The sequence below is a fragment of the Daphnia magna genome, linkage group LG1, assembly GCF_020631705.1.
Source record: "Daphnia magna isolate NIES linkage group LG1, ASM2063170v1.1, whole genome shotgun sequence".
Taxonomy (NCBI): Eukaryota; Metazoa; Arthropoda; class Branchiopoda; order Diplostraca; family Daphniidae; genus Daphnia; species Daphnia magna.
Window position 1 is genome coordinate 14,829,563 of NC_059182.1, and position 19,225 is coordinate 14,848,787.

General features: G+C 41.6%; 1 protein-coding gene and 1 long non-coding RNA gene across 3 annotated transcripts in view; one reads left to right on the forward strand and one right to left on the reverse strand.

Moving 5' to 3' along the window:
* LOC116928923 overlaps positions 1-19,225 on the forward strand; it is a 55,836-nt gene that overhangs the window by 30,589 nt on the left and 6,022 nt on the right. For both annotated transcript variants that reach the window (XR_004397439.2, XR_004397438.2), the window contains exon 3: positions 11,984-12,157. This is a non-coding gene — a long non-coding RNA (uncharacterized LOC116928923). The remainder of the gene's footprint in view (positions 1-11,983; positions 12,158-19,225) is intronic.
* LOC116928912 (protein drumstick) lies at positions 8,425-19,124 on the reverse strand. Its single transcript, XM_045168385.1, has 4 exons — positions 18,580-19,124; positions 11,309-11,514; positions 11,087-11,193; positions 8,425-9,857 (listed from the first exon to the last, which is right to left on the reverse strand). The coding sequence occupies exons 2-4, from the start codon at positions 11,420-11,422 to the stop codon at positions 9,803-9,805; spliced, it is 276 nt and encodes a 91-aa protein (XP_045024320.1). The 5' UTR covers positions 11,423-11,514; positions 18,580-19,124; the 3' UTR covers positions 8,425-9,802.

A 19,225-nucleotide genomic window follows, 5' to 3' on the forward strand; every position in this document is an offset into this window, starting at 1 on the left:
AAAGAGAGACAGGAATGATTACAAAGGGAAATCCAATAGAAATCCTGGCACTATTTCTAGTGTTTGAGACGGGTTTGCATTTTCAACAAGCTGCGGCTGACGATGTGGGGGAGGCCATTCAATCGTAAAATCTGTTTCTGTCTGGTTTGGAATTAAACCCTATATTGGTATTATACGTGTGTCATGGACGCCACAAGGAGTTTTGAATGCTTTTTTGTGGATGATGGCCGTTTTCATCACGATCGCTTTGATGTTGTGCAAGCCCATGTATAGATGGAACAATGCATGCAACGCTTGACTTGCGTGATTGTTCATACCAGATCCAGGCACTGGAGAAAATCTGCTGTCAGTATATGCGGCCTGTTTTTTTGTTGTTGTTGTTGTATAGAACTCGTTGGTTGATCGAGTGGTAGGGCGGAGTCGCAATGGAATCAAGTCCATTAGATTCGGCGCCCCCCAAAAAAAAATGTGTTGAATTCTATCTCTTTAAATTGTTACGTTAATTTCCTTTTGTCGAACGCAATTTTTGTGAACAGTTTGAAACCACGAGATTATACAGAGGTGGTGGAAGCGGATGATGGCGCTAGCTCCGAACATTCTGGGCTACCGAATTGAGATGTTTTTTCGGATGCATTCGCTAAAATAAAGGGTCACCCACTGAGTTTTTCTGGTTAGCTTGTTACTACCGTAAGTGGCAACTTAACCGTCCCCTTTTTTTTTTTGTTTCTCTTTGACGCGCTCCTCAGAAGAAGATGGCCTTTGTCGATTACTCAATTAGAACACGTTTCTTCGCTTCGTCAACTGACGTCCATCTTGGACGGACGGTCCACCTCCACTTTCACAAAGGATGTTAAAATGTCGTCTATTCAGCAATGAAAAAAAGGGGGGAGAATAAGAGGGTTAACAACAAAAATAAAACGGGGAAAAAAGGGGCCAATTTACGAGGACTGTCGATTGAAAGGAGCGTTCTTTTTTCTCCTCGGAACTTGGTTCATTCTGAGCGGGGCCTCTGTTGAAAAGAAAGAAAACGATAGTCGAGATGGCACTGGTCCGATAAGCCATCCAATAAGTTTCGTCAGCCAGTCGTCTTTTTCTTGCGTTTACGGCTCTTGTGATTCCTCCTTGGCCGCGCACACGCCGTACACGCGCTTTCACGAGGAGCCGCCCGGACCATTTCAAAAAAAAAAAAAAAAGAAAAAAGCTCGGGAACCCGTATCCCTTATTAGGCTACTACTTCTATAGTTACAATATACGTTGTTGCGCCCAGGCTGTAAAAAAAAAAGCTTTATATGCGTATTTCAACTGTTACCATATAAGGCTTAGATTTCTTTTGGGGGGAGAGAAGAAAAAAAAAGGGAGTTTGAATATTCACTAAGCTGCCAGGCAAATGTCGATCGGCCAAACCGAAAGGCTGGTAATTACAGGCTTTTCTTTTGTTATTATTTCCCTTTAATTTTTTAATTTTTTTTATTTTTAACTCTTTTTTTGTGTGTGTGTGTGTGATGTTGTCGTGGCTGTCTTTTAGAGTGAGCGTTGATCTGGCCTTCACGCTTTTCTTTTGTTCTGTTCTTTTTCTTGTTTTTGTTGTTTTTTTTTTTTGAATAATGCACCAAGATTGGAATGATTTTACATAAATTCTTGTAATATTCATCGACAGCATGGGCATTATTACCAAAACACTGGTTATTGAGCTGTCTTTCTCTCCCCCCCCCCACTTTTTTGTTTATTCCGCCCCTATCAAAAGTGTAATGCATCAATCTACTTAACATAATGCGCGATGTTATTCGAATTTTGCGTAACACTGAAGAGAAAAGGAAACGAAAAAGGGCGCGCCGAGAGAGGAGTCGGTCCCGCTATCCAATATTCAAATATGTAAACGATACACCTCCGAAAGGTGAGGGGAGGATGCGGCAATCGATTGGTCTGCAAAGTGGGAATACAAATAGTTTGGAAGAGATTGAGGCGCACGACGAGATTGGAAGCCAAAGAAATCTCTTTTTGTTGTTGTTGTTGTTGTGTAGGAATCGGAATCACATTCGGAAAACAACAAAAAATCGAGAGGGCGAGAAAGGGAAACAGAAGAAGCCACTTATTTATGGTGACCAAAGTCAACGGCTCCATAAATTGTGTGTCCACAAACAAAACAAAACAAAAAAGTCGTTTGGGGCTCTGGTGTGAGGTCTTCTTCCCTCTTAATGGGCTACATTTAAAAAGTCGTGTGACCCATGGTATTTATTATTATATTTTTCTCTTTCCCTCCCCCCCTTTTTTTGTTTCTATCTTCGTCTCTTGTTGCGTTGTGTGTCCTGTTTGCATACGGACACGGAAAACACCTTGACTTGGGCTGATATTTAGTACTCTCTCACTACCGTTGCAGGCCCCCCCACAACGAATGGACCTCGAACGCAAAAGTAATGTACACCCGCTTGAGTGTGTCTGCCTATTTCTCTCTTTCTTCTCCTCGGTGTGAATGGTGTGCACAGAAGGTGTGGGTAGCAGGAGCAGCAGGTACGGCAGCAGTGCATCAAACTTGATGATTTACACCGAGCCGGCCAGCATCGGCTACCTAACTCCGTGTGTCAAATGGTTATCAGAACGCGTTTGCCCTGTGATATGTGGCGTGTTGGGGGCGCCCATTATTAAAGGCCTTCGTCTTGTATACGAATTTACACATCAGGAAGTAAAAGAAAAATGAGAAACGTCCCGGCTCGCACATTGGACTGTCGCATGAACTGCGATAACGATTTCAGGAAAATAAATAAATGCGCAAATCCATTCAACTGACAAAGATATCATCGAAACTAGGATAGGTCTATTGCGTCACGATTGAGGCATGCGCTTGGCTGAGAGCGCAAGTCGTGAGAAACATTTCAGGATGTCTTTATTACACCTCTCGTCCGAGTATTTCCGAGTAGTGGAACGCCAGTATTGCGCTCCGGAATTTCATTCAAAGAAAAATTCCATATCCCAGTACTTCCCGCGCCATTGACGTCCATTGATAAAGAAATCAAAGCGTCACAAAGGATGTGCTCGAGTTGTAGGCAACTGCTCTTTATCGTACATCATCGCTACATGTCTGTGTAGCCGACAGGGTACGCGTTCTTGTGCAATGTGTTTTTTCTTTACCAATGTCTCGAGTCGAAGAAGAAGAAGAAGACTGATCGAAAGACTGGATTAAAATGGATGTTGGCCTTTACCGTCTGATGCGCTTTTCTTTTTCTTTTTTCTTTCTCTCGTCTCTGTGTTGTGTTTGTGAGCCTCTCCTTCCTCACAGCTGTCGGGTCTATCGAAGTGCGCGGCTCGCGGTTGATGTTATCTTTGACAAAAGAAGAAGAAGAAGAGTCTTAACAGCGTCTCTTCATACACGTAGGCAGCTAGCAGCTCATGTGATGTTGCCATAGGAAAGAGCTCACCTACTGCGAGTTAAACATTTTGGGCCTTGAACGGGAATTAACGGAAAAGGAGAGGGACTTCAAGAGAAGTCGAAGATATAGATACACGAAGACAGGGAGAAAGAGAACGTATTGGAATAGTCATCGTATTTGGTGGCCGGCCACCCATCAAGAAGCACAAAAGGAGTTCCTTTTATTTTCCTTTTGAGAAAAAGGGGGGGGGCGAGGAGGCCTCGGTGATGGTGTCGGCGGCAACAGCAGCCCCAATAGGTTCTGAACGCACTTGGCGTTTTGCAATCGGCCCATAAATTTCCCACAAGTCGAAACTGAGCAGCTAAGAAAACGTTTTTCTTTTTTTTTTTTTGTCTTTTCTTTTGGCTTGCGATGGCCTTATATCGACGCCGATTGTCGCCGCCATCGCCGCGGCTGCTCAGAGCGCTTTTTTTGTTTTTTGTTTTGTTTCTTTCTCCCCTTTACTTGGTTGATCGGTCGCTTCCTCTTTTCCCTTTTTGTGTTGTTTGGGAAACATTCGTCTCCAAGTTGAATAACTCTTGTCACGATGCATCGGATAAAAGTGATTTGTTGCCCACTCTCCCAAACCGCCTCCGCCTTTTTCTGTTTGTTTTTTTTTCTTTGTCTCCAAAACAAGAAGAAGAAGAAGAAGAAAAAAAGAGAAAGAGACAATTTTCTTGGGAAAATCACGCGCCCACATCGTTTGAAACCCAACGTCCAGTCCCCACCATCGTCTGGACAAATTGAAACGTTCTCATTCATCTCCCGTATGAGCGTCTACACACCCATGCCCGTACCATTTTGCTTACGTGTTAAGTCATCGTCATCGTTCGTTTGGAATGTGATTGAATCAGTCATTGTTTTGTTTTGGTTTTTTAGGGACAGGAGAACGTTAGGGAATGTAGTCCTTTTTTTTCCCCCGTGTTTTCTTTCTTTATTCTCGATTTTTGATCTACGTTTTTCGTGTTAAGTATTGAGAGGAGAAGAACAGAAAAATTGTCGGTTGGGAAACGTCACCGTTGCCTTACATATACAACAGGTTCATTTATCTCTTGTGTGAAACAGTTTTGGTCACCCGTCGTCTGATGGCCAATGGATGAGGGGGAAAATATAGGATATATATATATTACCTAGGCTTTCTTGAGACAATATTGACTGTCGAATGTGGCACTCGGCCAAGGAAAAAGGCCCAGGGGGGGGGGGACTACGTACGCACATATATATCCAAATGAAAACACAGGATGTGACTGCGAACGTGCATTGTGGACATTATAGAGCGATGGCGTAGACGCAAATTCCGGTGGTATTTTATTATTATTTTTTTAATGTGACAGGTGGAAGAGAGGCGATGGTCATCTGGATGATGGACACCCCCGTGTTATTGGTTTTGGGTCGTCTTAACTATCGCCGTTTTGCCACTTAAGACAATACTGCCGGTTCAACGGACGGACGATGGGCCTATTTTTTTCTTTTCTTCTGTTTTGTTGTGCGTTTTTTTTCTCTTCTTTTAGCGAAAGCGAAACCCATCAACTATTTCTATTGAAAAAAAAAGAAATAGGCAAGCCCATTGATTTTGTGTGTGTTGTGTTTTCTAAAAAGCTAAAGAGATCAAATGACTCGGGTCGTTGTATCCCACCGTACGGCCATCAAAAGGCTAATCCTCGCTGCGCTGTTTTTTTAATGGCTCCATTCCGCAGGATTATGGTTTTGGCCTGTAACATTCCAACATTGTTGGGACCAAAACAACATTTCCCCTCTGCTATGGTTGGGCCATAGATATGGTTAGACCAACAACAACACTGCGAAAAATGCAAACAAAACGTAGGGAGAAAAGAGAGAAGAGACGAGTGAAATGTAAATTGAATCTTTTGCAACGTTGTCTGTTATTTGGCTCTGTGTCGCTTTGAATGGAAAAGAAGAGAAACAGCCAAAATAGAAGAAAAATCGAGTTAGAAAAAAAAAAGGAATGACAAACGAAGGAGCGGCAAACTGTTGGATGTTGCGCAGTGGATCAGCGCAGCGGGAAGCGGCGACATCCGTTAAACGTTGCGGCCGGATGATGTCTGTCCTTTCCGTTGCTCCTTTTCAAACAACAACAACAACCAAAAAACATGCTAGACAGGGTTATTTTTTTATTTTTCTCCCGCTCTTTCGTATTTGTGTGTTCCTGTACAATACGATGAATGTAAGTTACATCAAGTCGCCATCATTGAATAAGGGAGAAGACGGGAGTGGAACAGGCGGACACAAAATGCCGACAGGAGGAGTGAAATGACGAAAATATAAACATAGCGTTATGTTTGGTGCATGAATACTTTCTGCGTAGGAGACATGCGCTGTAGCCAACCGAAAAGAGAGAATGAGAAAATGAAAGGTTGAAAACGGGAAACTGTCAGAATTTGTGGACCACGACTTGTCTTGTGAGTCGGCACATAACCCCCGCCGACATGTCTTTTTATTTATTTATTTATTTTTTTATTTTTTCTTTTTTTTCACTGTTGCTTTTTGTGTGTGTGTGTGTTGTTTGGGGCCCTTTTCTCCCTCTTTTCCGAAAAATCAATCGATGACTTACGAGCTGTTTTCTGTCGGTGACAAATATATACTCCGTAGAAGCGCCTTTTTTTTTCCTTCCTCCCTCCCTTGTTGACGGGGCAAAACAACACAACCACCGGCGCAGAGGCACCGCACACACACACACACACACAAAACTTGCTCCGCTCAAGGACATCATCTTTTATATATTTTCTCCTTTCTATTTAGTATTATATATATTTTTTTTTATCGGTGTCTCGCTGTTGCCGTAACCCTTCCGCTTTGCCATTTTTTGCTTGAGGACGGTCACGAACGATCTTTTTCCTACGTTTTTTCATGTTCTTGTTGTTTATTTTATTTTTTTGAAATTTTTTTAGAATTCTCTTTACCCTCCCATTTTTTTTTTTTTTTGTTGAAATCCCCGTCCATCTTCTGTCTCCTCCTTCGTGTCTACAAGAATAAGATAGTCACGCCAGCAGAGAGGAGTTTGATTCATCATTCACAGGGCGTTTATTCAGTCCGTCTCGTTCGTTCGTGAATGCCATTCATTGCTTTAAAAAAAAAACCCACATTTCCCAATCGAATCACTCCGGCAAGCAGAAATTGACGTAGTTTAGAACGAAGACGGTCCATGTTTTTGTCTGTCTGTTTAAGCGAACGATGGTAATAATAACCGAAGGGGATCATACTCGGTAGACAACTGGAAACTCTCGTCGTGAAGCTACGGGACCAAAAAAACGCATCAGGGTGGAATGCGTTTTTGTGGACTCGCTTTTTTCTGTTCTTTTCATTGGTCCCGTGTTGAATGATCGCAGCAGCGCGCTTAAATTTATGAGCTGCAAAACACAACGTGAAAAGGACGGGGCCTATCGTGCGAGTAGCTCGAATGAGGTATTAATCAAATCAATAATATAAAAATAAAAGGAATGGGGAAGGAGACACGTAGAGAGGAGAAGAAAAAAAATAATAGAAGAATGAGATAGATCTAAAGAGAGGAGGAAGAATGATCCGAGCCGAATGACTTTTAAGACATTAACGTCACGGCAGCTAATTCAATATGCGCCACAGCTTCACTCGGGCAGGCCCTCTTCTTCTCCTTTATTTCCCCCGCTGGCTTTTTTTGGGCAATATGGCATATATGCCACAAGACAAGGTAGAAGAAGAGAGAAAAGAAGAAAAAAAAGGAAGACATGGGCCATGAATAATTTTCTCCCCTCTCTTGTCTCTCTCTATCTCTCTTAGACGGTCGCGGTCGTTGTTTGAACTGGGCTCATCCATAATCGGCCGCTGGCTGATGATGAAGAATGACTTTGGTTTGAAGCCCTTCACACACAGTTCACACACACACAACTTCCTATGTATGTGTGTGTGTGTGTCTCATCCGCTCTCTCTCTCTCTTTTCATCTCTTTTGCCTGCTGTTTGAGCATGTGAATGAGCGAGAGAGATTCCTTCTTTATTTCGGGGCATTTCGGTCAAACGGTCATCACCTCCGCATCGGTTTTGCATAATGGCACGCATTCGTCTATTCTACACGCTTCGTTTTGTGTACGTGAAGGCACAGATATCACAACGCCCGTTTCCAAACAGTTGTAGACCCTCTTCTTCTTCTCCCTTTTTCTTAAAAAAAAAAAAATAAATAAATAAATAAATAAGAAAAATCTTTTTTTAAATTCTCCCTCGGATTTATCTGCGATATCTTACTCCGGGAATGACGATGGGGAGTTAAATATTCGATGATGATGTGTTTTTCCTTTCTTCCCACGGAACGAAAAAGAGAAACGCTTTGGGTACCAAAGAGACAGGGAGAGAGCGGGGTACTCGGGTTGAATATCCAAATAGTCAATTTTTTAATACTTGCCTTTGAATGTTTTGTAACCCTTCGATGTTTCAGTTTCAAGGAGAGAAACGCTGTTTTCTTTTTTCTTATACTAGAAATGCACGGACTCCTTGTGCGGGATTATGTGCCCACTGCCCTCGAGAACAAACAGCAGTTTCACGCTAAGTTTGCATACAGTGTCTTTGTTTGTTATGCAGTGATAGAAGACATGGCCGGGATGTAGCTTCGATCCAAACGGAGGGATGTTTATTGAACTGCAAAACAGCGTGAAAGACCGATTGAGTCGTACTTAATAAACATTCTGGGCGACGAAGAAAGAGACTATTAAAAGGCCTATGGTATGCAAATGTGTTGTTTCTTTTTAACGTGCCAGAGAATGTCTCACGTTTCGTTTCGATCAGGTTTTCGTTTATGCATTCACGATGCAGATTATTCTAGCGCCTTCATTAGCAGTTACCCATATTCGAAATTGGATTTTGTTGTTGTTGTTTAAAGCTTTAAATTGATCCGTTTCATCAGACGAATCCAATCAGTGGACTCGCTGTTAATAACAGAGTTTTGTTGTTGTTGTTGTTGTTGAGAAAGATATCAAAATGAATTTGATAATATTGCGCAAAGTTTGGATAAGAAAAACTTAAAAAGAGACACAATTGGATGAAAAAGCGGCTTTTATTTATTTATTTATTTATTTTCCAATACGGAAGGGAGAGAGGGGAGGGATAGACAGAGAGGACATGAATAATGACGTGTGATCTATCATAAAGAATCAAAGAAAAAGAAAGAAAAACACTCGAGTGCTACCTGCGGTCGTTTTCACACCGGGGCTAAGAGAAATAAAAAGGAAAAAAAAAAAATGAAGTGAGATTTTTGTGTTCTTTTTCTTTCTTTTTTTTATGAAGAAAAGTAACGATACATCTTTATATTGCGATGAGGTGAGAGGAAGCGATGAACAAGAAGGGATAGAAGGGGTACTAAGGGAAAACGATATAAAAGATTCCTCTTTTGTTTTTATTTTTTTTTCTAAAGATGGAAGTGGGGAAAAAATATGGATAGAAGTAGGGGAATAAAAAAACAAAACAAATGTGACTCTCTGGTATCAAAACTGGGGAAAATAAGTTGTATACTTTTTTTTGACGAATTTCCAACTGGTGTGTTTTGTTGTTGTTGTTGTTTGTTTTTTTCTCGATGATTTGGGTTGGAAAGAAGAAGAGAAACAGCAATGACGGAAATCCGCAGCAAGAGTGAGTTGCATTGAAATTGGCTAATTTTTGATCTCTTCTTTTTGTTTTGAAGGAAAGGAAAAAACTGTCATCACCAATCGTACAATAAAAAAAAATGATAGAAGAAAATTACTGTTTCCATAGAAAAGGTGCCGATCTGCCCGTTTTTTTTTTTTTTTTCGTTCTTTCTCACAACACACCGGGTGCAACTCACGACATGGGGAGGAAAATTAGGAATTGGGGGAATAAACAAATGAAGAGAGAAAAGAAGTTCATATAAAAATGGTCAATGCGAAGGTATAAGAATCGGATTGAGGCACAGGCATCTTCTCTCTCTCATATAGAGGAGTTATAATGTACAAAAAGGCTGGACGGATTCCGTCGCATTTTTTTTTTTTAAGGCAGATGCATTCACACATACAAAACACGGCAGCAAAAATGAAACACGCAGAAAGAATAAATGAGAAGTTCTTATTTTTTTTTTTTTATCGATTGGCATCAAAGAAAAGAAGAAGCAAGATTCGAATTAACCAAAATCAAAAGGGGTACCAAAAAAAAATCGTTTTCGATTTGTGCTAAGGGATTTTAGTTTTGGAATTTGAGTAATTAAAAAAAAAAAGAAAATCTCGAATTTTTCTTTTCACCTTTTTTTTTCTTTGTGTGTGTGTTTTTTTTTCTTTTACTTTTTCTAATTAATTATGCGATAATAAAAGATTTGGATGAGACAATTTCTTGAAAGAAAAAAATAAAGGGTAGGGGGGGGGGCGATAGCGCGAATCTTTATTTTATCCGAATAAGCGTGCGTGCTTCAAATGGCCGGGATGTAGATGCCTGTCGAGCGATAAGCGGGACCATGGATAGTTCTGCAATGAAACAATTTAAGCGGATTTTGGTTGTTTGTCTGTCTGATTTCGTTCTTGATCGAAAGAAAAATGTCGTGCGGTGCGCATCATCAGAAACTGGGCGGGAGGGGGGCACATTAAACAAACGTTTCCACCAGCAAACACACAAAAAGGATGTAAGCCTTCACATATATACACAACACTGGGAGGCGCTCTTTTCTTTTTTTTTTTCTTTTCATTTCTTTTCTTTTTTTTTTTAGCGAAGTAAAGCAGAATAAAACTGTTCGATTAGTATGAAAACTGGAATGGGGAGTTTGGGTTAATGTCGTTGCGTATGTCTTTCGAACGAGACTCTTTTGTTTTTCTTCCTCTTACGTCAGCCGAAGGGAGAACATATTAATATGAAGCACATACGCGCAAGAAGAAGCAGCTTGGGACATGCCAAAAGCGAATGAAACGTCGGGAATAATTTTTTTTTTTTTTTTTTTTTTAAGACTCGTGAAATGGTGGGAGTATAGCAGCAAAAAAAAAAATCAGTCCAGCAGACAGGAAAGACAAGAGCGGGAGAGAGACAGAGAGACAGAGAGACGTACGTAGCGACGCTGGAGAGGCGCATTGCCAGTGTGTATATTGCGGGCCGCAGAAACGGGGGTCATATTTATGTGGTGTGTTGGTGGAGTCTACCGATGCCTGCGAAACCAAGGAACACATGCAAAATGAGTTAGTTTTTAAACGTAAGAAATTGTTGGTTTTAATTTTTTTTTTTTTTATTTTATTTAAGACAGGTTATGTCATTGGTCAACGAATACTATTTGAGGTGACGGATAACTCACTCAAAGAGTTTTCGTTCTTTTTATTTATTTGACTTGAATTTTTTATTTATTTATTTATTGATTGATTTATTATTTATTCAGAATTTTTGCGATAGAGAAAGTATTGAGACAGCCATGAAGATTTTTTGATTTTGTTTTTTGTTTTTTGTTTGTTTTTAAATGAAAAATGAAAATGTAAAATAAGCAAGTCGCAAGACAGGTGTCTCTCTCGTAATCACAACAGAAAACAAACAAGAAAATCTTTGTGTTAGTTTTTCTTTTTTTTTTATGTATCAGGGGGCACGTTACGTTTAGGCTCCACCCTTTCATGTCTTAACGGGTTTTTTTAAATGTATCAAATGATTGGCCACTTTGAACAAGTTTCTGATGAGTCGCCGCAGACTTTGTGTGTCTGTTTTTTTTTATTATCATAGTTACCTGTGCTGTTTCAAGTTGTCCTGTCGCTTGAAGGTTTTGCCGCAGACCTCGCAAGTGTAGGTGACGTCGTCACGATGGCTGCGTTCGTGAATCATGAGATTGTAGGCCTATAGGAATAAAAAAAAATCACCAGTTGTTTAGTTGTTAGAATTCCACGTCGACCCAAACCTTTAACGCTGATTGAAAAACGTTGGTTTAAAATGATTGAACGGCCATCTTTACCTTGGTGAAACGGCGCTGGCAATACTTGCACACGAAATCGGCACGGGGCGTTGCGACGCGGCGCCTGTAGGCCGCGCTCCTATCCTCGGTATCGTAGGGCATAACGGCGAACATTTTTGCGAATGTGATTGGCTTTTTTTTTTCTTTCTCTCTCTCTCTCTCTCTCTTTTGTGCGTTTCGTTCGAAAGCGGCGATCAACTCTCCGTCTGCAAATGCAAAACGCAAAAGAATTAAACAATTGCAATCTTTTCTTTTGTCGTTGTAGAAATGAATAACAATGCGAAAGGGCTAGAAGCGAAGCGCGACTCGTGGCTCACCAGCCATTCAGACAAGAGTCATAAAACTTATATATTTTTTTTTTTTCTTTTCCTCTCCAATATGGTATTGTTACTGGACGCTTGAATGTCTTTTGATGGTTTTTGGGGTTTGTCAGTAATTTTTATTTATTTTTTTTCTTCCTCCTCCTCCCTATACTCCCTTGTTCCCTTTATTTTTGTCTACCTGCTCAACGCGATGACGTCAGGTGCCAAGTGACATTTTTCTTTAACGTCTTCTCTTTCTTTCCCTTACATATATATTATATGTGTGTGTATATTGTTGCATTGTATACCTAGACAATATCTACAACATACTTAATATTTCTTTCTTATGTTTCTTGTTTGTGTGTCCAAACAGAACGGCGAGAGAACCGGAGGTTTGCCAAATGCGAGAAGAGAGGCGGAAGTCAAATATTGACCCCAGACACAAAAAAAACCTTCTTCTTTTTCCCTTAAAAAGAAGGATGCAACTAAAGGACGGACTTGTGTCATGCTTGGCGCCTCAACCACTCTACTCCACCCGGAATGCAAAGTAAGAGAGAGAGGATATCCTCTGATTTGTTGCTATACTTCAAATGCGCACACAACGGAAATGGACACTGAAAACCGACCACCTTTGGTCAACTTGTTCTTTTCCTCCCCAATCTTTAAAACAATAGCGTCAGAAAAAAAAATAATGATAATAAATAAATAAATAGAAAAAGGGAGAAAGGGAGGAAAAAAAAATCAAAGAAGAAACAGCGGAGCCTTTTGACTTGTGATGAATTTCCTGCCTAACCATTTGCCTTTGACTCGATCGATCATCGCACGTCTTTTGACTTAGAAAAATGTTAAACTCTATTGAGTTTTTTTTTTTTAGACACACAACGCTGTCTGTGTGTTCTGCTTCGACTTTGAAACATATTTTGTTGTTGTTGTTTTGTTTTTGTAATGATACGGTCAGGTAAACAGCCGTCATTGATTGCTGACAATTCATGTCCAGCCTCTCTTGCGTTCTGCCCACCATCCACGCGGGGCTGGGAAAGACCTCCGGCTTGATGGATTACGTTTGATGGAAAGTGGGCGGAGGCTTGTGTGTTAGTCATTCTACTAAACGTGTTACACAGCGATCAACTTTGTCTGGGCAAATGTTTGAATATTTTCCGCCTTCAGCTTTTAAGGGAAAAAAAAAGGGAAGATTTATCATTCATTTATTAAACATGGGGAAATTGACTCTTGTTTTGATCATGTTAAATTCGATAGGAGAGGAGAGAGGGGCCTTTTGATAGCCGATGAATTCGTTTTCGATGCGATGGGTAAAAAGCGTAGAGCGCGTTGGAAAAATATAATCAGCGAGTTGCCATAAAAATGTCAGAATTGGACCTGGAATTTTTCGGATTGTGGGAGTGGGTGGCGATGGTGAGGGTCATCTCACCGCCATTTCTTCTTCTTTGCCTTGGAGCCCTCGAAATTGTGGAATGCCTTGCCGGCCCTCCCCCATCTACCATTCACTTTCCATCAATCGTCCGGAGCAGCCTTTTTATTTTATTTTATTTTTTCTCTCTCTCTTTCCCAGCCGCACAGTATAAACGTGCGTGGGAAAATTGGTTAGAAAGAAAAAAAAAAATTAAATAAAAAAAATAGGCAAACCCAAACGGGAGAAGAGAAGAAGATGAGATTCAATTAACTAGCGGTCCATCTTCGTTTTCTCCTTGCTTTTATGTTTTTTTTTCTGTCTTTACTGGCCTTCTTCATACATCCCGCCCACCTCTGACTGCGTTTGTCGCATTCACTTTTCGAGACGTAACATTGATCAAACTCAATTGAGACAGGATGTAAGCCTAAAGGGAGGAGGTCTATCCAGGAAGAGGGGGCCGCTGGAGAAAATAAATGAGGCCCGTCCCGTTTTCTTTCCCACTGCGTACGTCTTTGTGTCTGTAGGTGAAATTGAGACGTCGTAGGAAAATAAGAGAAAAAGAAAAGGCAAAAGCAAATGCTCTTTTAGCCTACGATTGTTTTTTTTTTTTGTTGTTTTTTTTAAAGTGCGTTTCGCTTTAAACAAGGGCGAAACGAGAAACTTAAACAAGCCGCAAGGAAAGGGCAACTTTGAAGCGCAAATATTGGCACCGTATCCTCCTCCTTTCTCGGTTTGTCTTGCCATTGCCATACGGATGTCAAAGGATCTTTTCGTTAAAAAGACGGAGGGTGGTGCATGGATAACCCTAATCAAAGGTGTGCCTCTTTTTCTTTTCTTTTCTTTTTGAGGTAGAAATAAAATTTAAAAAAAAAGGTGTCCCATCGCTCCTCCCATGTCGTCTACCTCGACCAAAACAAGAGAGTGCGTGTGTCTGTGTGTGTTTTTCGTCTCGGTGTTTGCCTGCGCCCAGACACACGAAACCGACTGCAATATATAAAAATAGGAGAAAAATGGCGACGCTATCTTTTGGCTTGGTCGTAGGTCCGAGATAGAGTGTGTGGCAAACCGCATCACAAGAAAAAGGGAAGCGAAAAAGAAGCTGTTCTCTTTTTTTGTGTGTGTGTGTGTGTGCCAAGGATTGCGGGCAATCGCGTCCAATAAAAGCGGGCAAAAGAGCAACAAAAAAAACGAGGAACCAGGCTAAGGGGAAAAGGGGGGAAATTCGATTGATGTTTCGATACTATGCGGAGAAATCTGGACGGCCTGCTAGATGCGCATACTTTTGGAGGCAAAATTTTGCACGCTTCGATTCCACCTGTTTCCGTATTGCTGCCGCTTTTGTTGTCAATGTTGCCGTCATCATGTGTCTACTAGGCTACTCCGTCTGCGTAACGGTTCATTGTGCCCCAACGCAGCTCAATACCTTTAGCTAAGGCAGCACATCTTTTGCCGTTTCATTTAAATTCGTTTTTTTAATTTTTTTTTTTCTTTCTTTTTCCTTAACCAAAATAACTTTGCAGCCCCCCAACGTATGTCGTTTCTTATATTGTTCCAGTATACGACCGGTCGTCTGCCAACTCGGGGGGTATATATTGCGAGGCACGAGGCGCATGAGTTTCTTGAACCGAGGGAATGGCGGGGGTGCTACAAAAGTTATGAAGAAAAAAAAAACGAGACGTACGTAAACTTTGACAGAATTCTTGAACAAGAAAAATTTGCTTGAAAAAAAAAATCTTTTTTTCTGTTTTTACGATCAGTCAATGGGAAAAAGATTCATTTAATGATGGGCTTTTCTTTAAAAGTTTATGCATTTTTTTTTAACTTAAAAATTTTTTTTTTTTTTTGTTTACGTCCACATCCGACAGCAAAAAAATTAGGAAAAGTCAATGAACTCTTCTGAAGTTGTAACACCGCAACCACCCTCGGACATTGAGCAACAACAACAAAAAAAGCGACCCTGAAAAATGAAACGTTTTATTTATTTTGTTTTTTTGCGTCTATTTCCGCTAACGCCGCAATAACTTTTCGTTTCTTTTCTACCTTGTCGACAAGACCTTAACGCGAGGCAGCATCGACCATATACGCAAACTAGTTTCTCGTTGCCTGTTTTTACACGCGGGGTGGAGACAGATATCTTGTTTTATTTTTATTTTTTCAGCGGTTAAAAAAAAAGGGAAACTGATCGTAGACGACCGAAGCCGACACACGAACATCTTGATAGACGCCCGACGGCCGTCGTTCGGGTGTCATAAAGAGGAACGAATACGAGTTTGGCAAACGGTCGCTTGCCCGTTAAAACGACGATTCGTTTTCTTCTCTTCGGCTGGTCTAAAGAAACCAATTGGGCGTTGACGCTATGTCTGACCTATCGTAGCTCTGTTGCACAGGGGATGTCGTATCGGGTAGGGTTTAAATTTTTATTTATTTTTTTTTTACGAACGGCAGGAATTTTTTCGCCCATGGATTGCAAGTCGACTTGAATAGGAATGGTCAGCGGAACCAATTTTTGAAAACTCGATGCGCTCCGAGTCGAAACGATAGGCATGACCGTCTCGGAAGACTCTGTGGACTATGGAAATAAATGCATAAAAATGGATTGCTAAAATCGCCGCCGAGTTTTTTCAAAGATTTGTTTTGGCTTCTTTCCGCTTGTGCCGTCCGCTTCTACGAGTAACGGCATTCGCGAATCGAGTGGCCGAATTTTCGTTTCGAATTTCGACGTTGTAAACGGCTTCATCTCGGCCATCCGTGGGACCCGTCGGATGTTTTCCGATGCCATGTGCCGCCCGCTCTGTGGGTGTGCCGATTGCGAGCCGAATAGTTGGGGGTCGGAGGCTCGAAAGAGATGGAACTGTAAAAGAGGGAGACAAAAGTCTTTTCCCGTCCAAGGAAATAGTGGGAGGTATTGTTATGGGCAAGCGTGAGAAAGAGGAATAGAGTAATAATAATGCATTCACTCCTCCGCTGGTGTGCAGTCTTCTCAGATGTTTGCTGGAATGCATCTGACTTGGATTCGAAGGAGCGCATAGCGGGCGCGCAGCAGTTACCCCACGTATAGACATCATATAGAACCTACGCACCGTTCCAAACTTCTTTTGGTTGTTGTTGGTGGTAATTACAGCCTTTTGGTCGACCCTTTTCGTTGCCCTCCATCCGTACATATCTCTCTTTCTGCCTCAATGTGTCTATATATATATATATATGTATACTGTGTATGTATACATATATACACATACAATCTAGATAGCTCTATAGTGCATGGGTAGAAAGCGCATTGTGTTTTAAGATTTTGGGTGTTTTGGACGCAGTCGAAGGGGTCAAAGTGCGGCCTAAACGCTTGGAAATAAGACTGGGAAAAAAGGGAAGACAGAGAAAACTGGTCTGCAACGCACTCATTTACCGCCCACTCTCTTTTTTTTCCGCTTCATCGAACTTAGTAGATGAGAGCCATATATCTTTTCTTTTCTTTTTTTCTTTTCTTGTAAAGAGATGGGCATCAGAAAGGTAAAAAGAAACTAAAGGGAGGAAAAGGGGTCGACCGGACTTAAAAAGTCGTTTGTTTAAAAGAAAACAACAGAACATAAAGGCCTACGGGAAATGTTTGAGATCGTTGTTATTCGTGGAGAAATGTTCGCTTTCATTCCGGGTCTTGTTTAGATTCATGCGTTGGCCTTGCGCTCGGCCAAGTTTTGTCGGGAAAAACGGAAGAATCTTTGGCCTTTAGCGGCGATTATGGCCCAATCGTGGGGGAACGATGCGCCTATTGTGAAACCCTCGCAGAAATGGTTGAAACAACTTGATGTTGTGCTTGCCTGTCTCGGCTCTTTTTCTTGACCGTGTGTTCGTGTGTGTTTAGAATGAAGAAAAACTAAGCGCCCAAACACACAAAAGCAGTTAAGCGGAAAGCGATCGATTTAGAAGGGAGAAAAGACTCGTCTTCCAAGTCTTTTCTTCGAGAGAAAAGAGCAGTTGGGAACTAACAAAAGGATATTCTATTGTATTTTCCACCCCTAAAACTAACAGACGCCGCGTGTCGTGGTAGGAGATCCTCCTATACTCGTCAATTTTTTCGCCTTTTTATGTTGTTGTACTGTTTTGTTGTGTTCCGTTCCCATCGGACTTTTCTTTTCTTTTCTTTTTAAAACGTTGAACAGCGCGTAAATCGATATCATGTATAAGCTGTGTTGTTTAGTTTCGGCCGTTAACCATTTAATTGAAAAGAATGAGATAATGACCGCGGTCGCGTTCGGCTTGTTTGCCTTACAACGGCCGTAACTCGGGTAAAACACGCAAGGCAAACCGCCCACTCCTCTTAGCCTGTCATTTTCTCCCTCGAGCCGCCTCGCATTCCCGAGTCCAGCGCGATAGATTCCTCAATCCCATTACCTAATTAATTATCGAATTGAAATTGTTTGCCAAGAATCAAATCTGCCGCGTTTTTTGCTCTACGCGCTTGAAATGCCTCTGCGAGATTGACCGTTTCCATGGTAGTTTTCCTTTCATTAATTGTTCCATCTTAACTGCTTGCGTTTAAGTTACGTTTCGATTCGATTCGTCAAAGAGTCGGCGTGAAACGCACAAAACTGGGGGCAAAAAAATGGTGTGTTTGATATTTTCACTGGTGGCATTCGGCTCGCCGTCCGATCACCACTGGGTGCCAGTTCAAGTATAATATCCTCCGACGGCTACCGTGCTGCGAGCCTCGAGTTGAGAGCTACCGCGTGCCACCACTGCGGGCCCCTTTGGCCATTGTAGGGCTGCCGAGTTGCTACCTGTCTTACCCATCACTTCTCTGTTGCACGCGCGCAGCCCTCTTATAAAGCGCAGCACACTACCCGGCCCCTGATATGCGTCTCCCCCTCTTTTCTTCCTTTTTTTTTCTTTTTTCTTCTTTTTTTTTTCGGTTAAAATTATATACGGCCAATTGGGGACCGTATAGTTTTCAGGGGGATAAACCTATACAATTAATTTTCGAAGCGTGCCACTTGATGCGCGGTACAGTTTTCCTCATTGATTTCCTTATTTCCCTTCCTTTTTTCTTATGAATGTAAGGAAAAATCTAATTTGCAACGTTTCGGGTGCTTCGTAACGTGATTTCTACTAATTGATGGAAGCGGCAACATCAGTTTTCTATGGTTTAGGCCTGGCTAACAATCGAATTCAATTTTCCGCAGTCGTTTGATTAGCATTTCTGAATCAATTGCACTCCGTCTCTGATTGACTAACTCGAACGTAGGCACTTGATTTTTCCCGACTTAATTCAATGAAACCAAGACTGCTACTATACACACATTTTTGTTTGCCATAGGACCATATACAATTCTTGAATTGTGATCGTACTTGATGAACCCAAACATTTCGTTTCCCCCCCCCCTTTCACCCCAATCACCATCAAATATAAGAAAGGCACCGAAACGCTCGTTATGTAACAAACCGCGCGCGTCATTTCGCATTGCTTTCGAACGTATCCAAGTGCTAGCCCCACTATCTACTCTACACTTAATTTGATTTTGTTAAGTACCGTGAATTGAATTGAGTAAGAAATTCGGCAGACTTACATGTTTGAGTGCGGTGGCGATCTAGTGGCTGCTGCTGATGTAGCTGTAGCTGCTGCTGTACTTGCTGCTGACCGAGTAGACAGTTAGTCAACGAATGAATGCATTGACCATAAGCGACAAAAGGGAGACACACGGTTCGGGGGCCTGAGCGTATTTTTTTTTCTTTTTCTTCTTTTTTTTCCCTTCTTTTTTTTTTCCACCGCCACGCCGATAGCTTTTACCAAGGTGTACCAGAAAAAAAAAAACCACCGCTGCTCTTTCGAGATATAAAAGTGGGCAGGGAGGTTTAGAAGGAGGAGGAGGCTTCTCTTTTTACTTTTTTATTTAGTACCTCCTTCTTTTCTCTCTCTCTCTTTTTCTCAGCGTGTACGTCTAACTCTGTAGTTCCTTCTCTCGCACGCTCTCTCTCTCTCTCGGTTTGGGGGGGAAAAAAAGGTGACAAGTAGCTTCTAAGGGCTCCTACACGAGACTGAATGTGCCAGGGCGCTGCGAGCGGTTGCGTACAATGCGTCTGAGATGAACACAGTCGAATCGTCGAGTGCTGAAGCTCTGTTTGGAATTTCTGGTTCCGGCACTCTTAACACACCGATTTCTCATAGAACACAAGGCCCACCCCTTGCCACCTCATCTCCATCCTATGGCCGAA

Excerpts from the sequence above, each read along its gene's own strand:
- LOC116928912 (XM_045168385.1), bottom strand. The coding sequence starts at position 11,422 with ATGTTCGCCGTTATGCCCTACGATACCGAGGATAGGAGCGCGGCCTAC. Across the intron at positions 11,194-11,308 it reads GCCAGCGCCGTTTCACCAAG|GCCTACAATCTCATGATTCA; the intron begins GTAAAGATGGCC and ends TTATTCCTATAG. Across the intron at positions 9,858-11,086 it reads GACAACTTGAAACAGCACAG|AACTATCCATGGTCCCGCTT; the intron begins GTAACTATGATA and ends GTTTCATTGCAG.